Source organism: Rattus norvegicus, chromosome X (genome assembly GCF_036323735.1).
Source record: "Rattus norvegicus strain BN/NHsdMcwi chromosome X, GRCr8, whole genome shotgun sequence".
NCBI lineage: Eukaryota > Metazoa > Chordata > Mammalia > Rodentia > Muridae > Rattus > Rattus norvegicus.
In genome coordinates, this window is record NC_086039.1 from 18,331,387 (window position 1) to 18,344,243 (window position 12,857).

At 40.1% G+C, this 12,857-nt stretch overlaps 1 protein-coding gene across 2 annotated transcripts in view; it reads right to left on the bottom strand.

Moving 5' to 3' along the window:
* Positions 1–12,857, bottom strand: part of Dgkk (diacylglycerol kinase kappa) — a 131,957-nt gene that overhangs the window by 77,538 nt on the left and 41,562 nt on the right. For both annotated transcript variants that reach the window (XM_063280457.1, XM_039100305.2), the window contains exons 2-4: positions 7,744–7,854; positions 6,028–6,108; positions 4,054–4,158 (exon numbers count right to left, since the gene is read on the bottom strand). In XM_063280457.1, the coding sequence (XP_063136527.1) occupies positions 4,054–4,158; positions 6,028–6,108; positions 7,744–7,854 (297 nt within the window). The remainder of the gene's footprint in view (positions 1–4,053; positions 4,159–6,027; positions 6,109–7,743; positions 7,855–12,857) is intronic.

Below are 12,857 nucleotides of genomic sequence, written 5' to 3' on the forward strand. Positions count from 1 at the left end.
ATTAATAGCATCTTTCACAATAACCTCAAATAACATCTTGCCAAAAGCAATTGCAGATCCAATGCAACCCCTATCAAAATTCCAACACAATACAGACCTTGGAAGAACAATACTTAACTTCCTATGGCACAAAAACAGACAGATTGATCAATGGAATTGAATTGAAGACCCAGACATAAGTCACACACATATGGACACCTGAGTTTTGATGAGGAAACCAGAAGTACATACTGGAAAAAGACAAGCAGCCTGTTTGACAAATGGTGCTGGTCAATCTGTATGGCTCTGTGCAGAGAAATGCAAATAGACTTCTTCTATCACCCTGTACAATCTCAACTCCAAATGGATCAAAGGCCTCAATATAAAACCAGATACACTGAACCTGATAGAAGAGAAAATGGGGGGATAACCTTGAGCTCATTGGCACAGGAACACATGGATTTCTCTTAGAGGGGGATATAGAATAAATTTTATGGATGAACTGGGTGGTAGATGTTTTGGAAACGTGAGGACAGGCAGGGATGGACAGGGAGAGAAAGCTTGAACTGAAGGCTACTTGAGGGTTGGTATGGAAACCTAGAGCAATGGAGACTTCCTTAAATATCAATCCTAATAAAGTGTCCAAATAAAGGGGGAGATGTAGTCCTAACTATATCTTGTCTCCAAAGGTGCTTCTAGCACCTGGACTAAATTACAACAATGACCAAATTACAACCGGCCAAAGGGGTCCCATCGAAATCTCAAACAATCCAGACTGTTGCCGAAACAGTAGGTTACTCTCCACAAACTGACAGCAAGAACCCATTGCTGAAGACCACACTCATATAGTTCCTTGAACAGGAAGAGATAGATCTGGTGCCTCCACAGGACCTTCACCCTAATACTCTAGTGATTTTTGGTTCAGGAAGGTATTCCACACACTATCAAAAGGGAAACAAACAACAACCCAGCCACTAAACCATTGCTCTACAGTGCTGTCCTGCCTCCAAAATATGCCGGGGCAATGGTAGCACGAAGCTTGTGGGAGTAGCTAACCAGTGTCTGATTTGACAGAAGGCCCACTTCATGAAATGGAACATGTTAGTACCTTACTTTCTGGTCAAAACCTCCTTCCTACCGCACTCCTTCAATGGTCCAAAGAATGTTCACCTGGTAGTTTCTGTGCTCTACCATTGACTTCCAACCTCATTCCCACTGTATCTTTTTCTTACATCGTGTGTGTGTGTGTGTGTGTGTGTGTGTGTGTGTGTGTGTGTGTGTGTGTGTGTGTGCGTGTGTGTGTGCGTGTGTGTGTGTGTGTGTGTCTGTCTGTCTGTCTGGACACACTTGACATACATGTATACAAATGTAGAAGAGGCCATGAGGTATCCACATGTATTTGTGAGACAGGGTCTCTCACTCAACCTAGACATTGCAATCTTAGCTATGCTGGTTGGCTAATTAACTCCTGGAACCCATCTGCCTCTGCACCTCTATGGCCTCAGTCCTGGATTTAAGGGAATACGGTGCCATGGCAGGAGTTTTAATGTGGGTTCTGGGGATGCCAATTCAGATTCTCTTGCTCATTAGCAAGTTTTACCTACTAAGCTATCTCTTCCGCTTCTCTATCCTTAACTTCTAAAGTATACAACTGAACAACTCTTCTCTTTCCAATCTTCTTTCCATTGGAATGTTATCATATTGTAAGCCTTCACTCCTTGCCCTGGCACTGTAAAGCCTCTGCCATTATAACTACCTCTCTGGCTATTCTTCTTCTGGGCACATTCCTAGACATTTTCCAGCTATGTTTCATTGTATTTCAAGAAACACAATGAAATTCTCTTGTCTTAGCTTTTTCTTATATCAGTTTCCTTGTTTAGGATGCTAAGCTGGCCCAAACCCTTGCCACTAATAAAGTCCCATTCATCTCTTAAGGTCAATCTCAAGTCTCTTTACTAATTCTTCCCAGAAGTCTCTAGACACTTACCCTTTCCTCTTCTGTACTCCTATACTACTTCTACTATCTGTTTTCTCTGAGAATTGTCAGTACTAGCATGTCTCCCTGACTACCTAAAAGCTCACTGGGGCCAGGAGGTAGAATTCTACTTTTTTCTTTCAACACATTTGGCACCATAACTGAACATCTAGTAGTATATCTATGGAAAAGTTTCCAATAGATTATTCAATTACTTTGTCAGTACTCTAATATGTCACTAAACCCAGGATTAATCTTTTGTCACCACAAATGGCAGGCACTACTGGTGAGAGAAGATAGGAAAGACTGTCATAATAAGGTGCATGAAAAAGGGAAATATTTGCCTGTTTAAGCCTCAAGCAAGATGAAATGCTAAGCTTCTTGTGGTGAGGGCTTTGTCCAGCAGCTGGAAGTGTTCCTTAATGTATTTAGGTTCCCGAGGCAACTCCATAGAGGTTTGGATTTGGTCCTCATCCAATTCTTCCAAGAGAGTAAACAGGCACATTATTCTTTTCTCTTTTAGCATGTGCCGGGTTGTTAATAGCCAGGTGTTTAATTCACTGGAGTGAATAATGACACATCTATTTTCTGACCATTTTCTCTAGGATTTTGGCATTCCTTGGCTAATAATTAAAATTCAAAACATCCCATGTGACCATTTGTGAGATTGAAAATATTATATGATATGTAAGACGCATTCCAGTTTGAATAGAAGTAAGCCAAGAGAAAGGGCTTGCTCCTGGAGGATAAGAACAGCAGAGCAGTAAAGAATGACCATCTCTTTGCTGGCATCATGGCCAGGGTGGGGATATACTACTCCATCAGGGAAGGAAGAAGAAAAGAGCAAAGCAGCTCAACACTAAATGCCAAGTCGTGTGCAAACCTATTATCAGATGCTGTGCGGAGGACTCGCAATTGAGCATTATATTGTAAGCCTGTAAGAGAGAGGGCTTCATGATGTGTTAGAGGCTCCAGTTTAGTCACATTGGCATGTTATCCCCATCATAGTCATGAACAGTCAAATGTATAGTTAGGTCACCAAGTGGTGAGAAGACTGAGAAGTCCTAGGAATATGAGGAAAGATGGCTCTTCTCAAGGACATTCTTTTTAATTTCTAAGCCTTAATATTACTGAGCACCCTGCTCCAACTTAAATGCACAAAACAATCCTCTATTGTTCATTAGTTATTTAAGATATTAATATTCTTTTGTGATATATTTTCTCCTGGATTTAGATGTTTTTAATTATATTGTGTGACATCAAGGTCTCTAAAGACTTTCACAGAAGACTTGTTTTAGGATGAAGTCTGTATCAGTCCAAGTCAAAACTGACTTCAAGATCTCCCTTAGATTTACGTATCCTTTCAAAAATATTTATCTAGCCTCGCTGTGATGTACACATTTTTCTAAGGAAACAAATGACATGATCCTTTCCACTTTGCAAATCATATAGATTAGAATTGTGGTACATTTACAGAAGAGCTGGTTGAGACCAGATCTCACAGTCTGAATAGTAGCACTGAGTGTTTTAGAGACAGTGAAAGAGAAAAGAACCCGATGCGCTATGGGGTAGGCTTCTCCATTTCTTTTGTGGTGGACAGAAAGCAGAGTTAGACTTGTATAGGAGTTCAGGACATATACCGAGGGAATACAGAGCCTGGGTCCAAATTCTCCTTTTTGTTTTGTTTTCAAAATAGTGCTTATTTCTCCTTCACCTGATTCCTTCCTCTTTCTCGGCCTCAATTCCCTTTAAGTGTTATTATTGTTATTCTGAATACAGGAATGAAAACTGCTGATTGCAAGTTTCTTAACATCATGGCTGTCTCAGTTAGCTGTGCATTTCATCCATTGGATATACCATGACATATCTGATAGATGTGTACAGAAGAGTCTAAATTATATGGTTACCGCGGTCTGAGCCTAAGTGAATCTCTCCTATTTGTGAGGAGCTCTAAACAGGTTTCCAAATGATATCTACATGTATGTCCTGGTTAGTCTCTGCTTCTATTTTACTAGTTCTTTGTTTCAACTAACTTCCCAATGTAATCACTTAAGTATTTTCTCTTGAGAGTTGTATGTTTTTGCAACCATTCTCCTTACCTGACGGATTTCTCCCTGCTGGACAGTTTTTATGATGTTAATCCATTCTTCCATATCTTGCCGGCTGGGTGCAACTAAAGAGACTTTTCGATGTGGTGTGATAACCTAAAGAAAACATCCTATTGTTAGTTTATTTTCACCAACAAAACCCCCTGTCCCAAATCTGCAAATACTCTATGAAATTAGACATAGGTACCAAGCATATTTTAAGGCACTTCTTGAATATGACATAACTTTCCAGGGCCACCCTCAGCTGCTTTAATAACTATTCAAGACAATAGTAATTATAATAGTAATAATGAAGACTTTAATGCCACTTCGTGGGTGCCTAGAACTATTTCAATGTACTTTTAGGCATATTATTTCAATCAAACTTTGTTACGGTCCCATGAGATGGGCATTGTAATTGTTCCCCTTTCATAACCAGGAAAGCCAAGACAAGGACAGCTAAATGATTTTCTAGACTTCAGCCAGCAGTTAAAAAACGAAGGCAAATTCTTTGGCTGTTGAATCCACACTCTTAAGGATTCAGCTACATTCTATCTATTCTATCTATAAAATGAGCTTGCCTATCATTTTTACTTGCTCCCTGCTGTTCTATGTGAAGTGGGGAAAGTGTATTTGCTTCAACAGGGTGCCTGCCTTTCACTGTGTGTGGGCAAAACAGGATGTAAAGAAATCCAGTTTCTTTTTCACGGTCAGGGATAAATGGATGAAAAATGTACAGTAGTCTCTCCTAATCCTTTGAGCGAATGCAAGAACCCAGCCAGGAATTGGATCAAAGCCACTCTGAATATCTTCAATGTTTGTTGCTTGGTTTACTTGCTTGTTTATTATTGGGTGCATGCATGTATATGATGTTCGTATACACATGTATGCATGTGAGTGTAGACCTGCATGTGGCAAAGACCATGTGGGAAGGCCAGTTGAGGTGTTGGTTCTCTCCTTCCTTAATTGAATGGAGGGATGGAGTTCAGGTTGTTGAGCTAACATGGCACGCTCCTTTGCCTGATGAGTCAGCTCACAGGCTCCGTATTGAAGGTCTTAATGCTGTAGCCCATGAGCAGAACTTCAGGTTTTCCCAGATAGCAAGAGAAAACAAGATGGGCTATGGTGTCAGTCATTGCTTCAATGCTCCTGTTTGTTTTTCTGGTGAATATACCTCAAATGGAAGCTCGTGGTAAGCACGCTAACACATAGTCTTTGTCTCCCTTTGCACGGAGCACTTGATTGTGTGGTAGATAGGCACAGGAACTGGTTGGGAACATGATTACAGCCACGTCTTCATTTCACATCTGTTCTTAACTAGTCTGTTGTGCAGTGGCCCTGAGTTTTCACTGAGATGAGGGATAGCGTAGCCTCAAGAAGAAACCTGATATAACCAACTGATGAGGTTGGGGAAGACAGTTTCGAGAGAGGTGAGATGGAGTCTTTGGAGTTAGTGGACTTGATACTTTCCAGTGATTCTGTTGGTTTAGATTTCCATGAGTGAGCAAAGCTGCACGGCAGTCCATTGCACTAAGCCCTGAACTTCCTCTGCTTTCTTAGAAGTATTCTCATCCAGAACCTCACCGTGGGCTAGACTTCACTGAGGATTATCTATAGCATCAAAGAAGTGATGCCATGGACCCTGGTTATTCTACATTTTCCTATGACTTACCCACGTCTTGTAACCCTTTCCAACAATACTTCTAAATTACATGTACCGAGAGGACTGACTGAATGCTATAATAGTCAAAGGCCCCTTGTCCCCTGAAGTCAGCTTATAATAGCAGCCTATTAATGGGGAACATGGTTAGTATTCACTGTGTTCTATAACGAGGCTAGTGGAAACTTGTATGAATATAACACTTTGCAATCAAAGAACATGCGATAAACCTGATGCCCCCCACAAAATGGACCAAGCAGCTATAACAATCCTTCCTCTCAGCCAGCCCTACCCAGGCACATTCAGATATTCTCAATGTTACTTACACAAAAACCGTGGCAAAGATTTCTACAGCTACTTTCTGCCAATACGACTTGAGACAGATCAATCGTTTCAAAGTGTGCAAACTGGGAAGACATAAAGAGAGAATGGTAAGAAGCCATTGGATTCACAAAGCAAATAGACATTGAAATGCGCGCGCGCGCACACACACACACACACACACACACACACACACACACACACACACACACACTGACAAATATTGTCGGTCATTGTGATCCAACCTTTCATTTGTCTTGAGGGCTAGGATTTATATAGTAACATGATTTTTGTAGATATGCCAAGTAAAAAACTAAATAAAAGTCCAACTTTCCTACAACTTTTCTGAGGGCTGTCGTAAGGCTTAGGCTGGTAGGGTTAGACTTATCCAAATAGAAAGGCTAGATAAGATAACAAAATTTAGTCTACCTGGGGAATGTGTAGGATAAATTATTATTTAATTTATTGGGTTGGAAGCCTTTGACTATCTTGCTTGGCACATCCAGTTTGGAGCCTGTATCTCCTGGTATAATTGATGTGATAGTTATTGCCTGGGTATCAGCTGGAAATCAGGACTATCAGTAGGACAAGGCTGTTTGAGCACTATGTAACTTGTGCTGTCATGCAAGACTCCATGTTCAGAATAGCCTAGGGCTTGGCCTAATGTTTTGTTACTGTCATCTTTAAATTCCTGATCATTTGATCTTTGGGCTTGTGTTTTGTAAACAAAGCCCAATAAGACCATGGGCTATGCACATGAACACAGGAGACACGTGTCATCCGCATGTCCACCCCGTGTCTTGGCATTCTAATTGCATTTGTCATGGGCCTGAACTTAGAATTCTAGTCACTCCCATCATAGTACTAATGCAAGTAAAAAGTCTATTATGTGTATGACTGAGCAGACAGGGACACTGACAGTCCACACATGCTAAAGTTAGAACTTACTACAAACATGAAGAAAAGGTGGTGGGGTTTTTTTTTAGAAGTAAGCAACCAGGGAGCCCTGTTCTATTACTTCTTATCCATGTCCTTATCCTCAGGTTATGCAACCATTTATGCTGAAAAAGGTGACACTGGTGGAAAAGGAAAGCCTGGGCAAGCTACTGTCTCTTTCCCACTTACTCAGAAAGTGTAGGCAGAATGTGAAAATATAAAAAAGGGAAGGAAAAAAAGAGCTAGTTTTGTATACTGTTGAAAAGTAAATACACATGCATGTATGAGCTACTAACGTAAATTACATAATAATGGTTGTTCTTGCTATAAGTTAAGTGCTCTTCTATTTACATTTAAAACTGGAGTGGTAGAAAAGAAAATTAAATGGTAAACCTCATGCTAAATTTTTTCTTTTTAGAATAACATTAAATATCAAATTAAAACACCATAAATCAACACTTTATATTTTAGTATAAATATGAAACATCTTATGCTAGTACCAGTAATGACTTTTTTCCTGGCTTTTGAGTAAAGTGTTCTGTCTTTTCATTTTGCATTGGCCCTGATGAATTTGGTAGTTACCTCTGGATACAGAAACTAACCAGGGACTCCATGCAAAGGAAGATATAGGTAAGGGGGGAGGGAAATACTACCACATATTTGTGCAAGGGAATTAGTTAAAAGAATAGATGGTTTTAACTTCCACTCTAATGGTGGTCTTCTCCACACCCACCCCATTTCTAGGCACCCACCCATTATAGCAGATGAAAGGGTTCTATAATTACCGAAGGATGGTGTGCAAAGTGGAGCTTCTGTCCTTGAATCAAACAATATCTAAGCTTCCATCTCTTGAAGGAGTTACAGTTCTTTAGCAGGGGTCCTTCCTTCAGTATTTTCTGAAAGACAGAAGCAGAGCAGTAGGTTGGTTAGATGAGCTTGTGAGGTCGTTGATTTGTTCTCTCAGGTGAGACCTATCTGGAAAAGTCTCTCTCTCCTAAATGGCTGATGAATAATAGCCTGTAGGCCAGGTAAGAACACAAGGAAATTAATTCCACCAGAAAAGGCATTGGTTTCCTTTCTATAAAACACTCATAATGACATAGCCTTCGATATTAGGATATATTGTTCAAAAGCTATGGAAAACATTTCCATTTGGGGTGAGGGTAGAGAGGAAAGCATGTATGTGTAAGGGGGAAATTGACAATCCTGAGAAAGTATGGGTAGCAGTGGAAAAGGTTAAGTTCAATAAAGGCTGATTTTCTAAACTATTCAGGTCAGAGATAGAACCTTCCAATCAGCTCTTTTAGGAGATTCTTCTTAGAATATTAAGTTGGATTATGTCTCTTCACTGCTCACCAGCCTCCAATAGCTTCCTAATATTTTTAGAACCAAATATAAATTCCTTATCAAGGCCTTCAGGGGATTCATGAACTGGTGACGGAGTAAGCATAAAAAGGACTCCGAAAGACAATGACCTTCTGATTGCTTTCTTTATTTAGCACATGGTCTGGCCAAAGATTTTCCAGTTATTGCTCAACACACAGATCCTACCGGATACAGAGACCACTTATCATTTTTGTCCAGGGAAGACATTCTTGGTTATGTTATAGAAAACAAACAAGCATAAAGACCACCGTAAGTACTCATATGCACTAATCTGGGACCAAAGTTATACTTACTGATCAAAGACGGAGACACTTAAATTCACCAAACTGACCCCCCCTTTACCGTAAATTCTCTGTCATCTGATTTACTATTAAATGGCTTTGATAGCAAATTAGAATTTACCACTAAATGTCTAATGGAGTGTTTTACTTAGCCTAACTAGTGCATCCTAAAAGATTAAATTAATTGATACTGTTTAAAAGGCTTGTGTTTCCAGAAAAATGCACTTAGTTGTTTCTTTTGTTTACTCATTGTTTAAGCAAAAGAGCTAGCAGAAGTAGGCGTAAGCCCTTGCATAGCAACACTTGGCTGGACCTGTGTGGTGGCTGCCGCCTTCAGATGGAGTATCCTGCTACACCAAACAAGTGAGCTTGACACTCTAAGTGTTGGGAGGGTATATTGCTCAGTGATACAGTGCTTGTGTCTCATGCACAAGTCCCTATGCCCAATCCCCAGCATCATGATCAATTCATTAATAAGAAAAACACATCTAAAAATGGGGGAGAATGAATAAGAATAAAGTATAACAACATATGTGAGTAGAAATAGCATAACGAAACCCATTACTTTTATATGTTAATTTAAAATATTAATAAATCCCATTGTCCTGGTGACTGCAAACAGGTCATTTTGAGCAGATATTTAAAGGGGAGGAGGTAGAGATTTTTCATTAGAGCAGGGGAATACAGGGAATAAAGGGGCTTCAAGCACCAAGTGGGTAGAAGATAGGAAAATGATGAGGTCATAGAAGGCTAACCTAAAATGAAGGAGATAGAGAAAAGCTATATGGAAATCTATGCTCTTCAAACTTAAGGAAAAGTTTTAGTTACTAGAACATCCTATTAGTTATTTAGTTATTATTTAGTTAATAGGCCACACAAATGGAAGGGGAGATTCCCTAAGGCTTAAGGGTTAAGTGTGGACAGAAGCCTTGGTGATAGGAGACAGCACAGGTGGATTATCCAAAGTAAGGAGATATATATAGAAACTTTATAGAAATTCACTAGTTTATAAGTTAATTAATACATAATATAAAAAGGAGATGAAGCAGGAAGTATCCTGCATGGGTAGCCAATGATGCTCCTAGAAAACCTGGGTGACTAAATGAAAACTTGGTGGCTGACCACCATAAAATGTCAATAAGATCATTCACCTTGGCTGCAGATATAGAGAAGTCAACCTTAAATGACCAGGACACACAGACTTGCTCAGTGCTTTCAAGTTTAGGTAACGTAAGATTGCGTAATAAAAGCTGCTGGGGAGAAAAGACGGCAAGTGTCTCATCTAGCCATTCTGCAAGCTATTACACTGACCCGCATGGCAAGATATGGTCACTGGTGCAGTAGTACCATTAAGGTTACAAAATTAATGAACCCCTTTTTGATTGGACTTAAGGCCTGTCACAGACACACCAGGGAATTCAACTCTGGTGCTGCAAATCTATTGGCTATTTCCTCTTCCCCTATTTTCAGTTTAAAGACCTGTAACTCAGATTACCAGGTATCTAAATATTTACTTTCTCTCCTGAAAAGCACCTATGCTTTTATTGAATGTGCCATTAAACTAAGATGTTTCACATTGTAACCTGGGCATATAATATCTGCAGAGGATTCATATTTTGGCTTAGGCATTTGCCCAGCTATTCTGTGATATTAGTATAAACAAGAAGGAAAAATAATTATCTTTCTCAAATTCCCATTTTATCTATCCCTAGACCATATTCTTTTTGTTCAGCAAAGCATCCTGAGTGCAGTGGTGATTCCAGGGCCTCTGTTAGTGCTGGGAACAGGCTTTGGCTCCTCTGGAAGAGCATAAAGTGCTCTCAACTGTTGAGCCATCTCTCCACCTTAACCACTCTTAGTAACCCAACATCCAACCCCAAGTCCAGAGACCAGAGCCGAACTCCACTACTAAGGAGACATCAGCGATAGCAAGTCTATGCAGGGGTAAAGTTTTCTGTATGTCATTCACTGTAGGTACTCATAAATCAGAAATGGATTATGATATGTTAAAATGTATATTATAATCCTATAGCCAGCATCAAGGAAGTAATTTTATAATTTTATATATACATATACTACATAAGGACCAGAATGGCTAAAATCCAAAACACCAGCAGCATCAAATGGTATTAAGGATGTGCTGTAATAAAAACTGTCGTTCATTTTTGTTAGGAATGCAAAATGCTATAGGCAATTTGAAAGACAGTTTGTCAGTTTCTTGCAAACTCAGTGTATGATCCAGCTATCACAATCCTTGGAATATGCTGAAAACTTACATCCCTGCAAAAATTTGCACACAAATGTTTCCAGAAGCTTTATCCATAATGGCAAGTCCTGGTCTATTATATGATGTTTTGCAATTTTCCAATGTTAGCAGCTAGTGGGGACAAAGCTTCTGAAGGCAAAGAAAACAGTTTGCAAGCTATGGCTCGCTGCCAGGCAGAGTTTGCAAGTTCTGAATTAGAGCAGCTATTACTTCTGAGGAGGTTACAGTAAGTTTAGAGTTTGTATATAAGAAGTCTATTCATGTAAGACCCACATTACCATGTCTGAGGCAGATAATGTTAATGTAATTTATGTACAGTAGAGATAATGACTCAACAAGGATTTCTTACCGTCTGAATACAGGCTCTATACTATCACTGGTGAACACCTATGAATACTCAAACCTGGATATCTAAGAACTAAAAGTGGCTTTCTAAACTCTGTTTCCCTTAGAGAATGCAATCATTGGTTTCAAATAAATTGTTATTTATTGATTTATTTTTATCAATCATTTGTTTAGAGTTCAAATGTAGTTCCCCTTCCTGGTCTCCCCTCCACAAACACCCCATCCCATCCCCTATCCCCCTGCTTCTATGAGGGTACTCCCCCACCCACTCACCCACTCACCCACTCCCACCTCACCCCTCTAGTATCCCCCTATGCTGGGGCATTGAGTCTTCACAGAACCAAGGGCCTCCCCTCCCATTGAGGTCAGATAATGCAATCCTCTGCTACATATGTGGCTGGTGTCATGGGGCCCTCCATGTGGATTCTTTGGTTGGTGGTTTAGTCTCTGGGAGCTGGGGGTGGTGGTGATGGTCCCGGTTGGTTAATATTGTTCTTCCTTTGGGGTTATAATCCCCTTCAGCTCCTTCAGTTCTTCCCTTTATTTATTTATTTATTTATTTATTTATTTATTTATTTATTTATTTATTTGTTCGTTCGTTCATTCATTCATCCATTCATTTTTAAAAAAGCAGCCTCCGGATGATAGAACTGGGAGAAACAAATTTCAGGAGATTTCTACAAGTCTGTGAGCTACGCGCCTTGAAGACAAGTTTTCCCTGCTATCAAACTGAACAAAGGTCTGCTGGGGAAACTAGAGGGAGCAAACAGAGGCAGCAAATCCTTCAGCTAAACCTTAGGAAGGGGTGAGCTCTGCCCGGCTCCCAGGAGAACTTCCCAGTGCTTCTGAGCCATGGGCTGTTTGCAGACCGCACATCTCAGTGGCTTCTCTGTGCAGTCATGCACTGTATTGTCTCCAATTTCCAGATAGCAAATCTGAAGGCTCAGACATGCTCCACTACTTTCTCAACCTGCAATTACAGAACTGTTGGTGGACTCTGCTTTTTCTCCCTCTGACAAGGAAAGTGGGAATGCCTGGTTAATTAGTATGTATACAACACAGGGAAGCCGAGTTCCATCCAACCCCCCACTAAACTTTGTCCACAGATAGCTGAGAATTAGATTGTGTTTTGTGTCGAGCTCCAAACAGTCATTAGTAGAGCTGAGCTAAGAAGCTTGCCCCCCAAGGGGCAACTAGTCATCCTTATCATTCCGGAAACATAGTGTTCCATGGTGAACATGGAGGAAGTTCCCCTTTTGAAAAAAATAACAGTCCAAGGGTGACTGAAAAACTAATTAGAATTCCCATTTATGTCGAATTTTCTAGCTTGGATCTGTCCTATACAGAAAAATCCATAAACTTAGTTTCTTTGTTATTTTTGGTTGTTGTTGAAAATGATTTCCCACAGTTTCTTTAAATGATTTTCCTAGATAGTTTTCTCTTTAGGCATCATGAAATAATCTGACAGCTTTCCTCTTACATGGTACCCCGCTTTGCACTTTTGAGATTTGCAGCATCCTGGGGCTGAAATCTTCCTCAGAAGAACACACCTGTAAGGTTCTTATAAAAGACACCTAGGAATGGGACAGCATGTAGTGAAATTGGCCGGGTGGCCACATTT